At 44.3% G+C, this 22,982-nt stretch overlaps 1 protein-coding gene across 3 annotated transcripts in view; it reads right to left on the minus strand.

Moving 5' to 3' along the window:
* The window catches only part of Hdac8 (histone deacetylase 8), a 225,718-nt gene that overhangs the window by 22,395 nt on the left and 180,341 nt on the right, over positions 1-22,982 (minus strand). For 2 of the 3 annotated variants that reach the window (XM_052734157.1, XM_052734141.1), the window contains one exon: positions 3,632-3,737. The exons of the other annotated variant lie outside the window; for it this stretch is intronic. In XM_052734157.1, coding sequence (XP_052590117.1) covers positions 3,632-3,737 — 106 coding nt within the window. The remainder of the gene's footprint in view (positions 1-3,631; positions 3,738-22,982) is intronic. 3 annotated transcript variants of the gene reach the window in all.

Genomic DNA, 22,982 nt, shown 5'->3' on the forward strand with positions numbered 1-22,982 from the left:
TTTTCTTTCATTAAAACTGATGGGCAGAAAAGATGAGTTAGGTGCAGTTTACATTCGCCTCTGCCTTTAGTCCTCCTGTGGCATGTGGAATGCATGCAACTCTGTAAGAGGAATCTTTTGGGGTTTGATTTCTAATAGGCTAAAATCGCATTATTTATGTTTCTAAGGGATGTAGTGAGAAAACAGAAAAACCCAAAACAAAACAAAAAACCCAAGGCTGGACAAATCAACTAGATAGACATGCTGGGGATAAACTCCCTTGCAAAGGGGCTGAATCCATCTACCCCCTTCATGCCCTCTCACCTTCCTAAACAACCTGTGACCTGCACCCTGCTCTGGTTTTTAATGGGATGGGGGAGGCACAGTGAGGATCAGCCAGCGTCACTAAGGTTTTTTTTTTTTTTTTTTTTTTTATATGCAAGAACAAATGACAGTCTTGAAGACAGGTTAAGGAAATCTTTCAGAATACAGAAAACTCAAAAGCCTTTGCACACTGACCATTGCCATGGCAACACACTATCTGATGGCAGCCTGCGTCACGAGGCTGAGGGGCACAGTATCAGTATAGCAGGTTAGCTTGGCCATTTTGAGCAGCATTTGGATTTCTTTCTAGCCTCAATTCTTCTAGGTTGAGCTGAGTTTTTTTCAGTTCTGGACTCATGTGCTTTGTTAATTTGCATGGCTAGGGACACAAAGACTGTATAAAAGGGACAGTGAATGGAAAATCTTAACAGTTCTTGTATTGTATATTCACTGTCCTTGCCGCCCACTCTCCTGGCTCCTCATCACCCGTTCTGATTGACTTCGCTTCTCTTTTTCTCCATGTCAGTTCTTTCCTACATTCAGCATTCCCTCCCAACCCAACACGGTGACTCATCAGCCAACCTAAGCTCCCACCAGATCCTTTTCATCTCTCTATGCTCACTGTAATGTGGAGTGTCCTGGATCTTAGCATTGGAAGGAACCCTCTCCCAAGGCAGGAGCCCTTCTAGCCAAATGATCCTCTGCTCTCCTCACTCCATCTTTAATGACAGTTCTCATTCTCTTCTGGACACCCTGTTCCACTTTGGACAGCTCTAATTGTTATAAACTCCTCCTCCTGAATGAAAATCAGTCCTTTTATGACACCCATCCATGAGTTCACCCCTGTGCCCCACAGCCAGATATATATACCCTGTCCTGTTCTGTGACAGCCTTACAGAGAAATGAGGCAGGGCTCATGTCTCTCCGAGTTTTCGTTTCTCCAGAAAGCCCTAGCTCCTCTAAGCAGACCTCTTGGAGCTTGGACTCCAGTGCTTTCCCCAGACTGGCTGACCTCCTGCAACATGTTCCTATTTGTCTAGAGCCTTTTTAAAGTGAGGTCGATACTGCATTAGCATCTCTGGAGGCCACCTTGACCCGGTGACTCATACTGAACTCTGTGTCAACTACTGTCTCTAATTCTCTTTTAGACAAAATGCTCTTAAGCCACATCTCATTTTGCTTGTATGCAGTCCCTTCTGAGAACCCAGTTCCTAGAGCAGATGTTTGCTCCCTGCTCAAGTTCATTGTGTTACTATCCCAATATTGCCTTCATCTGCTAATACACTTCAAAAACGTGACTTCCATGTCCTCTGGGGTGAACTAGTTTTGTTTTAACTAACCCTCAGCATTACTTTTCATCTTGAGCCACCCTCACCCACTCACTCCTCACTCAAGTCTCTTTTCTAGCTTATTTCCCTCTGCATTACCTTCCTCAGATCTCTTGTTTGCCATTTCATTCCCCCAACAGCAAATGGCGCCTCTGTCTGGAGTGAGGTGCCTGGGAATGTGTGCAGGGAGGCAAGGGCGTGCGCGCACGCACGCACGCACGCACGCACGCACGCACGCACGCACACACACACAACGAGCTAGGAGCAGGGTACTGTAGAGGGGTGTGTGTGTGTGTGTGTGTGTGTGTGTGTGTGTGTGTGTGTGTGTGTGCTTTGTCTGGGTGTTCCCAGAATTTGGAGCCTGGATGGGAAAATGGGAAAGAGTGACAAGAGAAACTGGTCCAGCTTCAATCTCAAGGGAAATGGGACTGTTTTCTGGATCAGAGAGGAGCAGAGGGAAGCCAGGGTGAAGGGTGCAGATCTCCAGTCTCCATCCAGACTGGAGCACAGTGAGAAAAACCAGCAAGAGAAGGAATTTAGAGGATCAGAGGGGAACAGAGGGAAGCAAGGGTGCAGATCTTCAGTCTCCATCCAGACTGGAGCACAGTGAGAAGAAGCAGCAAGAGAAGGAATTTAGAGGTCTTAAAGACTAGAGAAGGGAGGAGGATTTGAAAGACAGTGAGGACTTGTAGAGTTGGTAGCCATTGGGAGATCAGAGGAAGGTGATTTGAAACATTAGAGGCAGAAGAAGGTTGGGTTACAGGACTTTACAAGGGGCAATGAGCTGTGAGTGTAAGTGTGAGAGTCTAAAGTTTATTAGCATAAGAACATTTTCTCAGGTCAAAGGAGCCTAGGAAATCTAGTCCTTACCACAGGCTTTGCTGTTGTCATCAAGTGCATCTGCTAGTGAACCTAGCCTGCAGCAGAGACCCTCATAATACTGCGCATTCCCTCAGACGAACCCTAGCTTTGAGCAGGCCTCTTTTCAGACAGGATTACACCCCAAGGAGGAGCCAAAAGTGGGAGATCTGGCACCATCTTTGTCATTTTATGAATAAACAAGAGAATTTCACTCTTTGGGATAGGCAATATGATATCTTTGGCTTCTTAACTCTGCAAATAGGATCCAAACACATACTCGCTCTCTCTGTCTCTCTGTCTCTGTCTCTGTCTTTCTCTCTCTCTCTCTCTCTCTCTCTCTCTCTCTCTCTCTCTCTCTCTCTCTCTCAGCTAACAGGAAAATGATTGCTCTAAATACTTAAAACAAACGATAGATGAGAAGCAAGTCTCCCCTCTAATGGAAAGCTTGAGGGAAGGACCCCCAAAGAGCTAGTAGTCTGTAGAGTCATGACTACCATTCCTCTCTGTCCTGGGGACAGAATAACTTGGGGGTGGGGGAGAGGGCAGTAGCTCTCCTCCTGGGTTCGAATAGGAATGCTGGAGCCCCCTTCAAGAACATCAGAATCTCTGATTAACCCCTGGACTTCCATAGACATGCAGTGCTCTTAGACCATGCAGCAAGAGAATGTCTAGGGAAGAAATTCCTTCCCTATCCCAACCCCTCAAGTCTAAACTCATTTGAACTTCCCCAAACTTAGTTTTTCTGTTTTGCTTTGCTTTTTCAGTGTTGGAGATGGAGTGGTAGGCAAATGCTCTACCACTGAGCCACATAACCCTAGCCCTTAAAGATGGTTTTACTGTTGGCCTTTTCAAAGAAAAAGGCTCTCAGAATATTTTAGAACTGATTTCCCCTTGGAAGTGCCTTAAAGCTGAACCTTTTGTTCTTCTGAAGGTGACATTAGCCAGCCAAGTGACAATCTCAACCAGAGTGGCTTGTGTAGCATTCCGGCTACAAGATGTCAGGCCAAAAAGAGGTTTCCTTTCCAAGTCAGTGGAATGATTAGCTGCCAGAAGACAAATGGGATTTGAGGAAGCCCCCAGCAGCAGGCCAGCACACACGGGGTGGAATCAGGAGGGCAGGACTGGAGGGTGGCGCTCACCTTTGATGTAGTTGAGGATTTGCTGGATTCGCTGGGGCTCATTGCGGTCTGGCCGGCAGCTTGGCGTGATTTCCAGCACATAATCAGGACCATATGCTGTGAAAAACTGTAAGGAAAAGAGAAAGGCCAAAAAACAAACAAAACCACATAAAACTTCCAAACCAAACCACATACAAACAGGACAGTCGAAAGAAACTCACCATTCCTGACAAGGCCAGGGCAGCCTTCAAGGGCAGAGTGGCATGATGTGGCAGGAAGCTCTGCCCTGGTGGCATCACTGTGCTCACTCATTCAGACCTTCAATGACAGCCACTGTGAAATTTGGGAGCTTGATGTCAAGGGTCCCTCTGCTTGGCCTTCAGCTTTTTTGCTCCGACCACAGCTCTTCATGCTCCCTGTACTCTAGCGTGCTAACCCACTGAGCTCTCTCCAGGCTTTGTTCTTACTTAGAACTTAGTGCTTTCCTGCACTCCCTATTCATGCTGCCTGTGGAAAAACCTCCCCATCTTCCAGGCACAGCTCAAATGTCACCTCCTTCACAAAGCTGTCCTTCGTTCTCTGCCAAACTCGACAGCATTCTGCTGGTGCCTCTCTTACGGCCCCCATTCAGAAAGACAGTGCCTGCTTGCATGTCATATGCAGGCCATAGTGGCAGCTGCATGGAGGGTCCTCTAGGTATTCAGAGGCACTGGACAGATACTTGTCAGCAGTGACTACCCTCTCTTCTCTCCACTGGACAGGGGCTCTCTGAAGGCAGGCAGTCCCTGGGTTTTTAGTAATCTCTTGGCCTCACAGCCCATTAGCTTTTGCTGCCTTGGAGTCCCTGCTCCAGGAATGGCAAATGAGTCTACTAAGACAACTAAGTTTTTCTTTCTCTATAGTGAAATTTACGTTTTTAAATTCAAGGAATCAAAATAAAGACTTGTGGAGTCTATTTCTAGCCCACTAGATGACTCCTTGTGACCTTTGGTAAGTCACAATATCTGATTTAGCTTCTGTTAGGGCCCACTTGGGGAAAAACACTCTGTGACAAAGGGAATCATTCAAATGGGATCAGTCTTTGAATGGGAAATATGCAAAGCTACGACTTCTGGTTTTTGGTTTTTTTTTTTTTTAAACAGAAATAGTATTTGTGTGCACTCTCTGGAGAGAGAGCATATGGTCCTTAACACAATGTGTTTCAATAGTGACATTGTTAGGTTGTAAGTAAACCAGTGAATCCAAATTCCCTGAAAACAAAATAAAACAAAACCTCAAACAGTATAGCAGGCATGGAAACAGGGATCTTGCTATGCCCTGACTTTGATGCCACTCAAAGAACCCAAAGTTATTGCTACTGTCCTTTACATTATCCTTGTTAGGAGTCTGGCTGTACATCTGGCACCGTGGGAGATGTTGTGGAACAATCTCGAGATTCTAACAGTGTCTTTGTGGAATCCATGAGATTAATTTCATGGCGAGATAGCTTTTGCATACCATGAAAGAATATCCTACACGTTTAATTGAAAGGAAAATTCCCAAGATTGTGCCAATGCTTCCCATGCCATGTATGTGAATTGACCCAGAAAGGGACAGACACTCAGTCCTCACCACAGATATTACTCTGTGATTCCCTGTGATTCCCAACACCCCAAATTATGGAGACGGAAGCTGCCTTGAGTAGAGATTGTCTTTATCAAATCCCTATATGAAACAGGAAAACAGGGTTACCCGGGGTGGGGTGGGGGAACACATCCAGAAACTGCCCCTCCCATCATGGCTGAAGAAACTTGAGAAGCATTTATTTTTAGCCAAGGAGGGCCCCTCAGTTCAAGTTGTAGAGGAGAAGGCTTCAAACAGGTGTAGTGGCCTCTTCTCCTGAGAAGTGTCAAGTGATGTGCTCATCTCATGGGAATGGAAAGGCAGGCTTAGAGCCACAGAGTACAGGCAGCCGCATCAAAGCAGCTCTTGGGGAGACTTGGCATCACAGTACTATAAAAATAGGAGGCGGGGTGTCTAGCCGAGATAGAAAAGGAGTTACTGCTGTCCCCGTGTACAAAGCTGGCACTGTGGATCCTTGGTCAGCAAGGCATGCTGGAAACGGTCTGGGGCCAAGGGTTTCGAACAGCATATTCTCACTTGAACACCTACTAGGCGACTGTCCACACTTTCCTACTTTAGTCCCCTTTGGCAAAGAGCACAAGGCTGCTAAGCACTTGGTCAGCGGGGGCCAGAACTGCCTGCCGTGTGACAAAACAGCTCTACTAGGGATTAAACCTCTTACCCTGGCTTCATTTGCACCTGGCTTTAACTGATTGAGCCGCACATTGGTCAGAGTCATCAAAAGACCTTCCTTGCTGAAGCAGACTGACTGCAGGAGACAGCCAAGACCGGGTCCCCAAACTTCCTTCTACCTTTGTCAATCAAATACTCTTTTGCTTGGGTCCTGCTAAGTTGCACTGTTCTTGGCCTGGGGGGGACTCAAATGGTTTAAGAAAGTCCCTGTGTTGGAAGCCAGTTATGCATGGCAGCTGGGTGCTTCCAGTCTTGGAGGATTTGCTTGGGTGAGGCCAAGTGAAACAGTAGGCTGTAGTTAAAGTCCCTGTTCCTGTGCTCTAAGTTTGCACTTGTTGTATCCTCTCTGCTAAACTACGAACTCGGTCATGTTCTCGTTGCATAGCCCATAAAGTCAAACTCGTCACAGTTTTCCCTTAAATGTATGTTGAATTAAGATAATTTGCCAATGGTTTAGCTAGGTGTCTGGTTAATTGTGTGGAATAATTCAGAGTCACCTCAGCACAAACAGCTTTCCTGGGCTGTGGAGGCAACGTGACAAGGTGGAAAGAGCACTGGTGTTGGGGTCAGGGACAGCTGGAATTTGGCACCTGGATTTAGCTGTGTGCCTGAGGTAAGCTTGTTAATCTCTGTTTCGTCATTTGCACCCTAGGGATGATAAATGCTGACCTGTTTGGGCTGTTAGGAGATAGTATCTATCAAAGGACCCAACCTGGAGCCTGGGATATGGAAGGACGCTGATAAATGCGAATTCTTCTCTCCTGGGGGCAAAAGGCTCTTGCTTAACCCTGTCCCCTCTATACTCTGAGGAATGCAGGGCGAAGTGCTCAGGGCTGAAATGTAGAAAGAAGAGCCTGTTCCTTTGTCCAGACCGAGCCTTCTGGAAAGATCGAAGCCTTCTGGCTTCGCCACTTGCTTCAGCCATTGGGTTAGCCCGGGACCAGCTGAGAAACTGACTTCTCTCATAGTTTCTTGTGACTTGTTACTACTGATTGTTGAGGTGGAGAGGAAACATGATCATGGTACGCAGAAAAGATGTTGAGGTGGAGGGATTTGGCTAGCACTAGAAATAACTCATGGCCCCACCCTGGAACTGCCCTCCAGCTCCAGGAGAAAAGGAAATGGGCACACTGCAGTCCCATCCAGGCAGGTGGGGCAGGAGATGAAAGGGGCAAGCCGACCTTCAAGGGAACATACTGGCTTTGATCTCAGCAAAGGAAGAAGAGAGGTGCTAACCCCTCTCCACCCCTTCCCCTTTTCCTACAGCACTCCTTTTGCTTCCTGGGCTTGAGTTGAAATAGTTTCGAGGGGAACAAGGTAGTGTGGAGCCAGGGCAAACGGAAGGTATGCAGTGGGGCAAAGGGCTGGGGGGTTGAAGGTAATGGCTGCTTTAGGGTAGTCATTGCAGGGTCTGAGTCTTGACCCCACGAGTCAATGAATAAAGGAATGTAAATAGTTTGTCTCCAGTTCAGTTCAACCAACTTAATTCTCCATTCTTGCTCAATCCTTTGCAGCTCTTGTGCACACAATGAAAACAGCACACAATTAGATACTTGGTTAAAAAGAGCAGTGGGAGCCTTTGAGGTTGTTCTTCCTCCAGGAAACCCAAACCACAGACCCAAATCAGCTGATCTTTCTGTCTTTCCTCAGCACTTCGGAACTCCCTACTATGTGCTGGACTCGGTTAGTCACTAGGGTACAAAGACAATAAGGTTTGCTTAATAGGGGAGATAATTGCAGAACAGTGAGATGAGTGGTACAATAATAATATAACAATAACAATGCTAAAATAAAAGTAATGACAGTTAATGTTTATTAGAGGCTTACTATTTGTCATGCACCTAAAGTATCTAAGCATTTTTTATGGACTGAACTTAATTTTCACACCCAACCTAAATGTTATGTATCATTGTTTCCATTTTAAAATGAGATCTGAAGCACAGATATTATGCACAAAGCTAAGAGTTGGGACTAGATTAGCCTGGAGATCACTTCTGTAAAGTATACCAGAGGAACTGAATGTAGGGGGTCTGGCCAAGCAGGACAGAGGTGGGGAGGAGGTGGTCCCAGAGCCCAGGCAAAGACAGGGAGCCTGAAGCGTAAGAGCACCAAATTAGGTATAATTATCTGTGTGGCCAGCAGACCAGGAGGCAAGCAAGAACTTCGTGGTAGGCCCTGCCAAGCCATGCCTTTACCTCAGACTAGTGGCTCCATGAAGGCAGAGCATTGTTTTATCCTCTGCCATATTGCCAGTTCTCAAAACAATACTTGCACTTCATAGGTGGTAAATAAATACTTGCAGGATAATGGATAGAAGCTTGGAGGAGATGCAGGAAGTGAATGGGATATCTGTGTATACGAAGGGCTCACTGGCTCCCATGTGGAGACTGTTGGAATTTGAGGAATGAGTGTGAGTAGGGTCACCAGTTAGGAAGCTGGTGCTACAGCCCTGGGGGTTGCTCATAGAATTGGGACAGGGACACTTCTGGGAGGAATGGAAAAGGAAAAACTTCAAAGATAGCATCAACAGGATAAAACAGTAACTTGGATGTGGGGAATAAGGAAAAGAGGGGAGTAAAAGACTTCTGGCTCGAGGGATGAACAGTAAGAGGATCCAGTCTGTGGACCCAGAAGAAGGTTTGTGGGGTGTGAGGGGTGATTCTAGTGGGGAGCACATGCAGGGTCAGGATCCCAGTGACAGTGGTCTGTGTGAGAGAGTAGGCCCAGTGTAAGGGGGGGCTAGACCTCTGACACCACATGTGTTATAGATTTGGGAATTAACAGTGACAACAAAGCCGAGGAAGCAGATAAGATTGCCTTGGCCAGCAGGGTGGAGGGCCAGCAAGGAATGGGGCCGAGAGGCAAGGAAAAAAGTCCTGGCAAGCCGGAACACTTTGGGGTGGGCAGAGGGAGTGGAAACAGGTCTCGAAGAGAGTGGGAAGAGTTTATTGTTATTTCATGTGCATGAGTGTTTTGCCTGCACGTGTGTATGTGCACCACATGTGTGCCTAGTGTCCTTGGAGGCCAGATGAGGGCATCGGATCCCCTGGAACTGGAGTTATAGATGGTTGTGAGCTACCTTGTAGGTGCTGGAAATTGAACCTGGGTGCTTCTGCGAGAGCAGCAAGTGTTCTTAACTGATGAATCATCTCTCTAGCTACTCCCACAGAGTTTAAATGAGATGAGGGCTGAAATTATCTTCTTTATGTGTCCACAGGAAGGAGGGTGTGGACAGAGGCTTGCTCAGAGAAGGGTAATGATTTGGACAGGAGGAAGTGGAGAGGAAAATTAAGATGACTTTGTTTCTTTTAAAGGAGTCTGACCTGGTATGGGGCTTGGGGGAGGTAATTTAAGATGGGAGCATCTTGAGTGTATTTACAGAATTGGGGAAAGGGCCTACAACATGGAGGCAAGAACAGCCTGGGAGAGATTCAGATTTGTTATATCTGGTTTTGTGGCCCATTAGACAAAAGAATCACAGGGGGAAAGTACTGTTTTATGCATCTTTATATTACCCATGCCTCTTAGCACAAGGCCCAGAAAACAGGTGTTCAATTCATATTTGTTGCATGGATAAAATAAAGTGTGATTGAGATTTCACAGTGGTTTACATCCAGTGGGAGAATTGGGGTCTTGAAAGATGGGGGTGATGGCAGATAGGCCGTGGTGGGGTATATGTTGCGGGGGTTAGTTAAATGGAATCAAGATGTGTGTGGGGACCGCCAAGTGCCCATGAGCTCACCAGTGTTGGAAAAAGAGAGCCTTGACTTAGGTGGAGGCGACAGACCTTTCTGTGCTAGGCACTGGGGCAGGCTCAAGGGCAGAAAGGCTAGTGACTAGTGTGGAGGGGACACAGTGACATCTGGGGAGAGGCAACAGAGACTTGAGCCATACAGTTGCTGGGGGGGGGAGTAGAAAGGATACCCTAGAGGGAAATAGCAGGAGTTGGCAGTTTGTTGGCTGAGGAGGAAGGGAGTTTGGCAAGGAGTGGAGCTGACTCCTGGCTCTTGAGTCAGGATGAGTGGGCAAACCTCAGTGACACTGATGGAAAGGAACGGAGGTAAATTAGTAGACAGTGCAGGACTGGCCAAGGGAAGACAGGCTTGGTGTCAGTTGGGTTTGGCTTGACAATGGGGCATCATCTGGGTCATGATGTCTGGCAGGGTGTGACAGTGAAGTCATGACAGAGGACCAGGGTACTCAGTTGGAAGAAGGTTGCTATTTAGAGGGATATTTGGGGGATAAGAAGAGTCACGAACAGTAGGACAAAAAAGCCAGCAGACAGAGAGGGTGCAGTGAACAGAAGCCTCTTATAATCTCAGATGAGAAGCAGTAAAGAAGATACTTGGGCTACAGCTTCTTATGCTGGCAACTCATCCCTGGGGCCAGGGCAGCCTCCTCATCTCCCAGCCAGTTGGAGATAAAATGGTACTGCTTCTGTCTAGCCCTCTTCCTGGAATTGTCTGAGTGACTCTCAAACTTCTAATTGTTAACTCAGATTCCACCTTTTTTCTAAAAATTATCTTTAATTCAATCAAGACAAGCCCAAGGTTAGTGTCAATCTTCCTTAGAGACCTGAGGCTTTTCTCTGTCTCCCTCCATTTGGGAACATTGTGCCTCTGACTGTAACCTGGGCCCTGGTCAGGAAGAGCACTTCTTGTCCTGCATTACCTTGTAAGCGGAACTCATCATAACCAGAATAACATAATACTAGCACTTTGAACTCTAACATGGCCTCATATGATGCATCTCAAAGTTTCCTATATCTTCAATTACTCCATCAAAGAACCTAGGTCCAACCATGATGGAAACAAAAAAGCCCACTTTTTCCCAGAAAAAAACATTTCTGTTTACAGGAAAGTCGGTTATTACATATGTCATTGATGGTACATTTTAAGGACATAAAATTGCAGTGGTATTATTGAGAGTAAATTTTATTGCCATGGCTTTACAACACAAACAAACAAAAATAATAACTCCATTAGTTGCTAGATTGAACCAGCAGGAAGCAGAACATCAAAGGCAATTGCTAGCAGGCAGAGGATGGAAGGTAGGACTATCCAGAGCATGACCCAGAGGTCAAGGTGATATGTGCTATTGTAGAGAAGATGTTAGGTGGACATGAGGATGGAAGAAAAGGCAGATTGTTAGTTGCTAGAATGCAAACCTGGTTCCTGTCTCAACTTCAGGCACATCTCACTGGCACTCCTCACTGTACTTGTTGGCCAGAGCCAGTATGCATGAACTGTGGAAGAGTGAGGCTTATACCCCAAAACTGTGCCTTTGAATGAACGAATGAATGATGGAGTGAGTAAACAGGTTATGGAAATAGTTTCTTATTTCAATATTTTTTCTTATAGTGCTGAGGATAGAATCCAGGACCATGCACATCCAAAATATGCCTCTACCATTGAGCCCTTATTTAGATGGTTTAGGTAATTTTTTTCTTTTTTATTGTAATTTTTAAAACTTTAGGTATTGAAAAGAGTTTATTAAGCAAAATAATCAAGTAAACTCAGAAGCATTATCATACTTGAGCAAAAATTACATTTAATCAGAGAATATGCCCAATATTAGCAAGCTTTATTTCATTAGCCAATGAACTTAGAAGTGACTTGTGCACACAACTATAGCCTGTTTGTGTAATTAACTATCTAGTGTGGTTCCTGAACTAGCCAATGCACAGCATTGTGTATGGACATATAAGCATGCATTCTGTTAGGTGCTAAGCATCATTCCTGACCCCCAGAAAAGCTGGAGTAAATGAAAAAAAGAGGAATAAAGTCCAGTGACAGTTCTCAAGATGTAAATCTAGAGAATGATATAATAACAGGAGAAAAAGGAGTAAATGTAAAAAAATATAATAAATATATTGGTAATAAATGTATTGGTTTAGTGTGGGGGGCACTGGACCAGTTAGGGGGCTCATGATCCTAATGATAATACTATTAACACCATCACAGCTGTGCACTTGGACCCATGGCTTCAGACTTTCAGCCCAGTGGGTTTTTCACTAAGCCATGAGTTAGCTAAAGACAGGAACCTCTGGAGTCATGTGTGATGAACCTTTAACCTCAGCTGTGCCCTTTACTAGCTGTGTAACTTAGAAAAGTTCTTCACCTATTCCATCTCTTGGCTTTCTTGATTGTAAAGTGGGGAAATAAGAGAACCCAGCATATAGGGTTGTTGCAACAATAGAAACGAGGTGATTCACAGAAAGTACCTGGGACAGCACCTGTCCTAGAGTAAATTCTCAACGAACACCACTGGTGCTAGATATTCTTCCTTCTTCTTAGGCCTTATCAACTTCACAAAGAGCTAGAACTCTGAACGGAATGGACAGTGAGTAAAATCAATTTCTGTACAAGTGTCTATTCTGACCAAAGAAGAGCTCAGCCTGTCTCCAAGAGCTCTGAGGACAGAAAGAGGGGCAGTGAGACCAAGAGAAGGATCAAGTGAAAGTGACTAAGAAAAACGGACAGGAGGGATGAGAAAGTGGAACTGGTGGGAAAAAAGGAGGACAAGGGGACAGAAACGAGAACGAGTTAGTTCATATAAAGCATGAACAGTGCCTGGCTTAAAGGAAATGCTCAGCACCTGAGAGGAAGAGGCAGAAGAGACAAAGGTAGGACTTTCCACTTCTCTAGGGTTTTCCCTGAAAGCTAAAATTGTCCTTCAGGGCGTGGTTTTGGGGGAAGAACCCTGGCCAAGACTAATACCTTCCCCACATCACTGCGGATCCTCAAGTTTCCACTATTAGAGAGAATTCCTCCTTCATAAATACATGTCGGGCCAACTCTGGTTATAGCATATGCCTCTGCTGATCAAATGAATAGTTTGGAAACAAGCCTATACATGAAGCTTTTTTTTTCTTTTTCTTTTTCTTTTTCTTTTTCTTTTACATTTAGCTTTCCTTTGGCCCAGGATGGGGATAAAGGACAGGAATACATAGGGGTATTGTTTTATCTGGCTTGTTTGCTGGACAAGCACTAAAATGACTTTGGAAACTTATTCCGCTTGAGGATAAGTAACCGTTATCTTGGTTGGATCCTTATACTATGCCAAGCAACTGCCCTTTCTACATCCCTAAGCTACCTGATATGTTTTCCTCAATGCCTTGATCCCTTCATTTCTTAGATACTTCATCACATTGCAGTTCTGCGTCTTCCCCATACCCCGAGAAATTTCAGTTAAGTGGCAGCTCTCATTAATTGGTAGTAGCTCCTGGGGCCACTGTGTTAAGGAGGATTCTGAAGCTAGTCTGGGTTCAGCAGGAAAAAGTGCCATACTCAATTTCCAGTGTACAAAGGGGGCTGTATGGTGAGGAGGGTGGGACTTAAGTCACTTGATCCTGTCTACATTTGTTATTATTGTATTAGGAGACTGAGGGTTAGCCAGGTCTGGTAGGGCATGCTTATAATCTCAGGATGCTGAAGCAAGAGGATTGCAAGCTCAGGATTTTCCTGGAATGAGTTCCAGGCCAGCCTGGGCTACTTAGTGAAATCCTATTTCAAAATCAAGTTAAAAAGGACTGGGAATATAGCTCAGCTTTCCTGAGTATGGTCTCTAATTCTTGTGCCAAGGGTGGGGCAGGGTGCAGGAAGAGCTCAAGGACCAGGGGCAGGGTGCAGGAAGAGCTCAAGGACCAGGGGCAGGGTGCAGGAAGAGCTCAAGGACCAATAGTGATCTCCTAAATGTGCAATGTAAAGTTTTCTTTTCAGTCACCATTCATCCTATTTGATCTCCTGTCACCAGATGCCAAGCTCCCTTCCGTTTTATATCCTCTTCATCACTCTTCATCATTGCTTCTCCCATTCTTCTCAGGCTAGACCCTCCTCCTTCTCTGTGTCTGAAGTACAGTTCTCTGCCACGCCCTCAGCCTCTCTTTCTCTCTGCAAGAGCATACATTTTCTGCTGCCATTTTGATTAAATCTCTGCAGGGGCGCAGTACGTCTGGGCCCCGATGAAATTGGCCCCTTTCTCTGACTTGCACTTAAAATCATCTGTTGAATGTTTCCACCTGGAAAACTTGAATTCTTGGCCTTCAAAGTCTAATGTGTTCCAAGTAGACCTAATCTAGTTTAACTACCTTCATAGAGAATGCTTACCTTTCTTTGTACACTCCATACAACAGGCCCCTTAGCAAAGATTTGAATTTATGACCCTGACCAGGTTAGTGTCCTTGTGCTTTGTTTAGAGGCAGTAGGTTTTCTGCTTTCAAAATACTTTCAATTCTCTGGCTTAAAAAAGCTATCCCTCACTGTGATCTTTTCATTGTTTGATGAGCAATGATTTTTTTTTCAAAAAACAAATGAAATAAATCCTTTCTGTCTAACTGTGTGCAAAGAGATAGAATGAGCCTGGGGCACTCCCAGGTCTGCCACTCTCTCTTGAGGTACTTTGTAGACTATGAAAACACTGGATACTTATCTTCTGGCAGATGCAGATGCTAGGTGCTAGGGCATAATGGTGAAGGCCTATGGCCTTGAAGGGCTTACCATGTAGTAGGGAATGCAGACACGGGCAGGAATACTTCCATTAAGGGAATGGCAGAGGGCACTTGCCTGTCTAGGATGATGGGAATTCTGAAGTGGGAATTGGAGATTGTGAGGGTGAGGACTGGACAATAGGTAAGGCTTCATGAGGAGATGGGAAGCAATAGAGCTGTCTTAAAGGATGAGTAAGGTCTAAATAGAAGGTAGAGAAGGTAAGAAAGGCTGAAGAAACAGAATAATGACAATGGAGATATAGTCAAACGTGCCACCAAAAATTAATTTATAGACCCAGTAGGCTACAGAGGAAAATAGTGAGTAGATCATGGATTCAATGTCAGCCTGGGCTACAAAGTAAGATCCCATCTCCAAAAAAATTCATTATAGAGGAAGACAGAAGATTGGGTCAAAATCAGTACCAGCACAGACCTCTGGGCAACTTTCTTCTACAAATAGCACATGTTCTTTATGTGCTGACTGCTGACAGATGGACTGGTATGGAAGAAAGAGGGCAAAGCCATAGATGGACCAGACACTCCATCATAGTGGGGTTTCTCACTGACACATCCATCAGATAGATTGCTTCAGCACAAATTGGGTTTGCACTTTCTAGGACCCACTGATTCATTTGCTTACTGATTCACATGCTAGGTATGATTCCTAAGCATGCCTGCATACCACACACGGCCTTGAGTGGATGAATGAGACTGCCCTCACGAGTGAGTGGAGAGCCTGCTCTGCAAAGGATCAACTGCTGTGATCTGAGAGTGCCACCACAGAGGTGCAAAGGGCTCCTGTAGGCCATGGGGAAAATGAAGCCAAATAGAGCCATGCACTTGGAGTCAGCCTCTAACTTATTTTTTGACAAGCTTGGAGTTTTCTGTCAGAAGTTCAGATCTCATCACGTCATTCCTCTTGCTTAAGGACTATCATAGGCTCCACCACTGACTTCAAGGCCAAGTCCAATGCAAAAGCAAGATACACAAAGGCCTTGAGTCTGTTCCAGCCAATGGGCTTTACCAGCCTTATCGTATACCAAGGCTGGTCTGAGGCCCTTTCTCTGTGGACCCATTGAGCTGCAGTGTATCTCCCACTCTTTTATCAATTCCACAGTCTCCCCTGAGCCCTTGCTGAAGGTTAGCTCTGCTACATGGTTCCAGGTCCCAAGACAGACCAGGTTCCTCCCATCATCTCACAGCTCATTGGCTAGTATTCTACACTTATCACATTTAAGGGCAACAGTTTCTTTATGCATCTTTTTCCTTTACTAGACAGTGTCCTCCCAACAGTGGGGACTGGGCTCTAGTTTTTTTTTTTTTTTTTTTTTTTTGCATTCCTGACATCTGTACTAGCCTGGCCAGTAGGTACTCCATACAGTTTTGCTGGGGAAATGAATGACTCTGACATGTGGCCAGTTGGGCCTGGTTGTTGTCAACAGCTGGCATTACTTAACATGAGAGATGCATAAAAAATGAAGGGCAGCCAGAGTAGCTGAAAAACAGGCGGCTCTAGTGACATCATGACAAAAACAAAACAAAACCGGAGAAGGCTGAGACAAACGCTCCCACTCAGGCTCTAAGAAATGACTCTCACTTCTGAGCAGCCCTTTTTGTCTGCTTGCCCATTCACTTTTCGAAAACCCAGCCACTGAAATGACTCTAATTATTCATGGTCAGTGGCATATCCAGGAAACACTCAGTTTACAAGCAATTAAAACACACTCAACTAGATTTATACAGGTTGAACTTGATCGTGCTGGTGAGAAGGGAGTGAGTGGCTTGTGTCTTAGAGGGGAATTTGCTTGCCAAGGCTGCGTTCTATCACTCTTTATCTCCTTGCTGCATTGGGAAGGGACAAACATCCGGAGGTACCGCTTAAGGAGAGCTCCCTGTGAAGAGCATGCAGAATCCGGTCCACAGATGTTGCCTTCATGCAGCTGGCTGTCCTTTAAAGGTGTGGGTCCTGCCCTGGCCCACCCACTGAAGGAACGCTCCTCAGCACTGTCCCCAAGAGCTTGGTTTCCACCATGGGAGCCCCTTGCTATCATTTAATCCTTCAAGGTTCAGTCTCCTCACTGATAAAATGGGGACATGAATCTCTACCCCATCATCCTTCAAGAGTTGTTTCTAAGGATCAAAGGAAGAAATCTGGAGAAAATCTCTAGGGGTTAGCCAAGTGAAGGACTTCGGCTTCCATGACGAAGCCTCTAACGCAGGTCTGGCTGTCAGGTCCCTTAAAGGTTCTGTGGCATTGCTCATCAACTGATTAGCAAAGGTACACTTAGTCTTGTCCCCTAGGTTTATTTAAGAGTCTACACAAGGATGATTCATCACCTTGCCACACTCAAGCCAACAGTTTTAATGTCCCTCACATGAAGATGACAGTTAGCAGCTAAACAAACACAGCATTTGGTCAACAGACACAGGCAGCCAAAGTCGAGCACAGAGTCCAGAGGCTGTAGAGATTTTCTGCCTTTCTCTTCCACAGTCGGGTAAGCTTTCTTGGGTTTGGCTCTAAGGGGGAAATGTTCTTTTGCTACTCTAAGAAACTGGAATAGCACAGAGCTAAGCCATTCAGTGGGCCAGTGTGATGTCACACAATTTAGGATGACCAAAATGAAATGGCATCTTTTAGATTAGCTCTTGGAGTTAAGTTTACTGAGAAAAGGACAACAGACAGTTACAAAAGCAAGGTAGGGGAGCAAAGGTCATATAGAACCAGTAAACAGGAGTGATGTCCATCTTGAAGTCTGACTTTAAACTATGAAAGCCACTAGGTACATTAATGGCCACTTTTTTACTCTACATCTGTAACAGGATCCTGGGTTCCTTCATGTTTTGTCATACCTCCCTACTCTTTGGCTCTCCATCTCCTTTGCAAAGAAAACCCAGACCTCCCTTCTCAACCTAAACCATTCCAACTCATTTTTTTTGTTATTTTTTTTTTTCCAGAGCTGAGGACCGAACCCAGGACCTTGTACTTGCTAGGCAGGCGCTCTACCACTGAGCTAAATCCCCAACCTCCTGACTATTTTTCAAGACTCAGCTCAAATGTAACCTCTTTGAAGTCTTCACTGAGTCTCCAAAGGTATAATTCCCTATTTACTCCTTTGGGCCCCCACAAGGCCTTTTGCAGCCCTCTGGTTCACTCTGTCTTACTGTTTACTGGTATTTCTTCCCCCATTAGGCCAGGAGTGCAGCTCTTAGGAGCCAGAACCACATGGCACAAAGATGTTCTCTTAGCACAGAGATGGCCTGAACTCATTCACTGGGTTTGCACAAGACCCAGGGGGAAGTCCCATTACGCCTCTGGCTGTATTATCCCTGCTTCAACACTGGGTGTACCTGATTAGTAACTACCTTGGTGCCAGCAAGCAATGAAAAAATTTTCTGCCAGAGTGGCCAGAAAATATGCAAGGAGGTACAGCCTTGGATAGCTTTCTGGTGCAGGCCTCAACTTAGTTTTCCAAGTTAACGAATGTGAGCTGGAAAGTACTGCTCCCCACTCCAGCCCTCAACTCAACTCTCTTGTGCTTGTTTCTTCCAAGTTGCCCAATAGCACAACTGAATAAGTTTGAAAAATCCAAATGCATCCATTACCACAGAGGAATGCCTTGTGGGTGGAGTCTGATGGGGCTGTGGCTCCTCCAGCCCTGGCTCATCATCTACAACTTCAGATTTTTTGTCTGGCTCTGCTAATAATGCACTCAATGGCTTTGGACAGATCAGCTAATTTCACATTCCAAAATGGGAGGAATAATGAAAATATGGCATGAGACGAGTCAATAAACTTGACTTACATCCCTGTGGATAGGGAGAAAAGTAGTATTGGTGAAATCTGTAGGCTTTTGCGATTCTGGCCATTTCTGTCTGTGTGACTCACTCTACCTCAAGCCTAGATGTACAGCCCCTGGGGAGGAAGGGCAGGCTAGCACCTCTGAACCAGGCTGCCCAAAGTGGACATGCATGGCAGGCGACTGGATTGAAAAGTACAGAAAGGGATGTTCAGTTGTGGGCTGGCCGACAGCTGGTCTCCTGCTTCCCAAGAGGGACCAGGAGCTACAAGTTCTGAAAGCTGGGCCTCCCACAGCAGTTTAGTATTGAAATAATAAAATAAAACTCATGACAAAGTCAATCTGACACATACTTAATGATATGCATAATGATTATTGTGCTGTAGTGTAATTAGGCGTAATGGCAAGCAACCCCCAGGAATGAGTGTGATTATGACTCATTTTTATACAGCTAAACCAGAGATGTCTGAGGTCAGCCAGTTGGGGGTCAGGACTGAGGTTGGGTGGGCAGGAGGCATGGTGTTCCTCTGGCTCCCCTTTCTCTCCTCACCCTGTTCCTTATTAGGCAATAGAGGATATATTTGAACAGGAGTGTGGATCTTGAATGGCTGTTTTCTCTGGCCAACGGGTGGCTGTCCCCTGGGGTTAGATAATCTGAAATGTTCACAGAGGCTTCAAGATGAATAGTCTCATTTTCCATGAGGTCTGAAATTCTACCAACCAGCCTTGAACCTAAAATTTTTTGATCTTGTTTAGATTCCAATTTGAACAAATCTATATTAAAATGTTTTTTTCCTTAGATGATTGGGTAAAATGTGACAGACACTAATATTAGGTGACGATATTATTAATTCTGCTGTTTGATAATTATATTGCAATTATATTAAGTAAAGGCCATTATTGGGATGGGAACGTACCTTGGTGGTAGAGTGCATGTTTAGCACTCTTAAGGCCATGGGTTAAATTCCTAGCATACCCTAATCCCTTATCTACTAGAAGCTCATATTTACTGGTCCTTGCAGAAAAAAATAGAGGACAGAATAAAAATGGTGGCTGTTGATAACTGTTGAAACCAAGAAGGGGTGGGTATATGGTGGTCCATTGTCCTTTTTTCCCTCTCCTTCATATATGCTTAAAAGTTTCCATCATAAAAACTAAAAATTATGTATCACAGACTGCTCTGGCATGGATTCACACATGGTAAAAATTAATGTGGTCATGTTACCACCACCTAGCAATATGCAGGAGCCTCTGAGAATGGGTTTTTGCTTGGGGAGGCTTGATTGGGAGGTGTATGTTGTGACATGAGACACTTTTGGAAAGCAGAACCCCTGCCTGGCATAGAGAAATGTGTATAAGTGATAGGGAATTTTGAATGGTTACAAGACAGTGCGAACGTTCTGGAAGAGAAGTCAGAAAGTCAACAAGAAGAGAGAGAGAGAGAGCATGGAATAGGTGTTCATGCCCATGTACTAGGTCTCTTGCTAGCCTGTTAAACTCCCAGAGATTGAGCACTGTTTGTTAATTGTCCTTGTCTTCCTGAGAGTTCCTAGTACATGAATTTGTGCATTTATTTCACTCATTCATTTACTAAAGTATATGTATTGAGTGTCTTTAGCTTGGCAAGACCAGTGAATACCTGTGGTAAGCATAAGGGATACAGCACTGAGCAAAGCCCTCAGGGAGCTCATATTCTGTATCAGTAGTTCTCAACCTTCCTAATGCTACGACCCTTTAAATACAATTCCTCATCCCATAAAATTATTTTCATTGCTACTTCATAACTGTAATTTTGTTACTGTTATGAATTGTAATGTAGATATCTGATATGCAGGATACCTGATATGTGACCCCCCAAAGGGGTGGAGATCCACAGGTTGAGAACCACTGTTCTAGTGGAAGGAGCCACGCAGTAAATTACAAACAGGTGTAAAATATGGCAGATGGTGGTAAGTATTGCAGGGAAAATAAAGTAGGGTAAGGAGGAGAGGGAGTGCTGCAGAATTAGTTGTTCAGGACCAAACTTGCATGACACTTGGGCTTTTATGAGCTTTTCAGGTACGTCCCCTGTCTCCTGCAACCAGGCTTTTAGCCATGTTCCCTGCGTTTTACTAAGGGCCTCTGATCCTTTTAACCTGTATACATACTTTAACCTCTTTCTTGATTTCATTCTGACCCCTTCCACCTCAGCAATTCACATGGCTCTTTTGAAATCTCCAGCTGCTGCTTCCTCCAGGGAGTGATGACAGGCCTTTCTCCCCTCCTAAGTCCATGCCACCTGGGGGTCTTCTCATGTTCCATTGTACCCTTGCACACAGTCTCTGCTCAAGTGTAAAACATTGTGGATTGTAATTCACTTCCTGATAGATGGAGCTCTTGGAGGATATAATGTGTCTTTTTTATCTCTGCACAGGGCCTAGAACATGGTGGGGATCTTGTATATGCTGATGAATACATGAGTGGATGGATGGATGCATGGATGGATGGATGAATTTTCATTAGAGACTTAGGGTACACCCTCAATGAAGTACTGGGAAGCAGAGTTATTAGTGTGTACTTAAATAGCAAAGGGAAAAATGGGACCAATATCCCTGATTTTATTTTAAACTTGATGATGATGGTTCACAGTCAACAGTTATTGTACAGACTTGGATCCTGACTGCCCAGGTTTTAATTTTGGCTTTTCCTTTTGCTATTTATGTGATTTGGAATAAATTACTTATATTTTCTATGCTTCAGTTTTTCATATGGAAAATGAGGCTGATAACAGTTTATATGTGTTGAATATGATACATTTCTGAAAGAGAATTAGACTAATACCTGATACACAGTAAGTGTGTATAAAAAGGCCTGATGTTATTTGTTATCCTGAATCAGTGACAGAACTAAGTCCTCTATTCATTCTTGTGCTCTGAAAGCTATCCAGCCCAAGGCCTTGGAGATAAGAGTAACTTCATAGAGTTTATATTTGACTCAACTTTATCCTCACACAATAAGAGGGAGGCACTGGACATAGCCCCATTATATAAAGAAGTGAGGCTTAAAGCTATTAAGTAACTTGTCCAAGGCCACAGAGCTTGTAGGTTGAAAATTAGACTACAATCTGGTCTGTGTGATTCAAAAGCCATTGTTTTAGACCCATCGTCAGCAAATAACAGCCTATGAGTCGAATCTGTCCCTCTGTCTTTTTCTTTGAAATGTAATTCACTCTTTTACAGTATATGATTTAGTATGTTTACAAGAAGTATATTTACAAGGCTGTGCAACTAGTATCTAATTCTAGATCATTTTCATGACTCCAGAAGAAAGCTCCATGCCCATTAGGCATCCACTTCCCCATCTTCCATTTCCTGGCAACTATGAATCTGGTTTTTGTTTCTATGGATGTGCAGATTCTGGACAATTCATATAAATGCCTTTTGGTGTATGTTTTTAAGGTTTACCTGTGTTGTATCTGTACTTTATTATGCTTATGACCATGTTTATGCACATAAGAGCCCAAAGAGGAACACACACACACACACACACACACACACACACACACACACACACAGAGAGAGAGAGAGAGAGACAGAGAGACAGAGAGACAGAGACAGAGAGAGACAGAGAGAGACAGAGAGACAGATAGACAGACATAGAGTTGCCTCTTGATATCCTTCGGATCTTTCCATCCATCCATCATCCATCCATCCATTCATCCATCCATCCATCCTATACTTTCACACCTTTAGTTTCAATAAAATAGATTGAAAATATTCAGAAAAAACAAATCTGCACCAAATGTATATAGCCTTTTGTTACTATTGTCTATAAAACACAGTATAACAACTATTTGCATAGTGCTAACATTTTGTTAGGTACTGTAAAATAGATATTACTTAAAGTATACAGGAGGATGTACATAAGACTATATCTAAATACTGAGCCATTTTATATAAGTGACTTAAACATCCCAAGATTTTGGTATTCTGAGGGTCTTGGAACCAATTTACTGAGGATACCAAAAGATGTGTCTGTGTGTGTGCACACATGTCTAGATACACTTTTTTGTTTATTCTTATACCAGTTGATGGATATTTGGGGTTATTTTTGCTTTAAGCTATTATAAATAATGCTGCTATGAAAATCTGTAGATAGTTTTCATAGGAACATTTGTGGTTATACACCTTAGAGGAGAATCCCTAGGTTACTTGGTAACTTTAACTTTTCAGAAGCTGCCAGACTGTTTTCTAAACTGGTAGCAATATTTTAGGTTCCTACTAGCAATACATATAGGTTTCATTTTTTCCTACATGCTTACAGTGAACAATGTGTGTGCACACAGGTGTGTGTTCATGTGTACATGTAGGTGTACTTCCAGAGTACTGGGATTGCAATTGTGTACTACCACGGTCAGCTCTGAATTTTTCTTTCTCTTCTTTTGTGGTGCTAGGCATCAAATGCAGGGGCATATACATGCTAAGCAGGTATTCTAAAATTAAGCTACATTCATACTGTATGGGTTTTGTGGTGGTGTTCTTAGCTGGGTCTGGTATCAGGGTAATACTGGACTCAGAGTGAGTTGGGTAGTTGTATTTGTTAGGGTTCTCCAGAAAAAGAAAAAATATGCATGCATATGCAGTCTCAGGGCAGAAGAAGACTAGTGTCATAGCTGAGCAGTCAGGCTAGAGAGGAAGAGGCCCAGGTGTAGAAAGAGAGAATTCTTCCTTTGCATTTTTCTTCTGTTCAGTCCCTCAATGGACTGGATAGTGTCTACTTACTCTGCACAGGGCAATCTCCTTTACTCGGTCTA

The sequence above is a fragment of the Peromyscus californicus genome, unplaced genomic scaffold, assembly GCF_007827085.1.
Source record: "Peromyscus californicus insignis strain IS unplaced genomic scaffold, ASM782708v3 Scaffold_10__1_contigs__length_136768540, whole genome shotgun sequence".
NCBI lineage: Eukaryota > Metazoa > Chordata > Mammalia > Rodentia > Cricetidae > Peromyscus > Peromyscus californicus.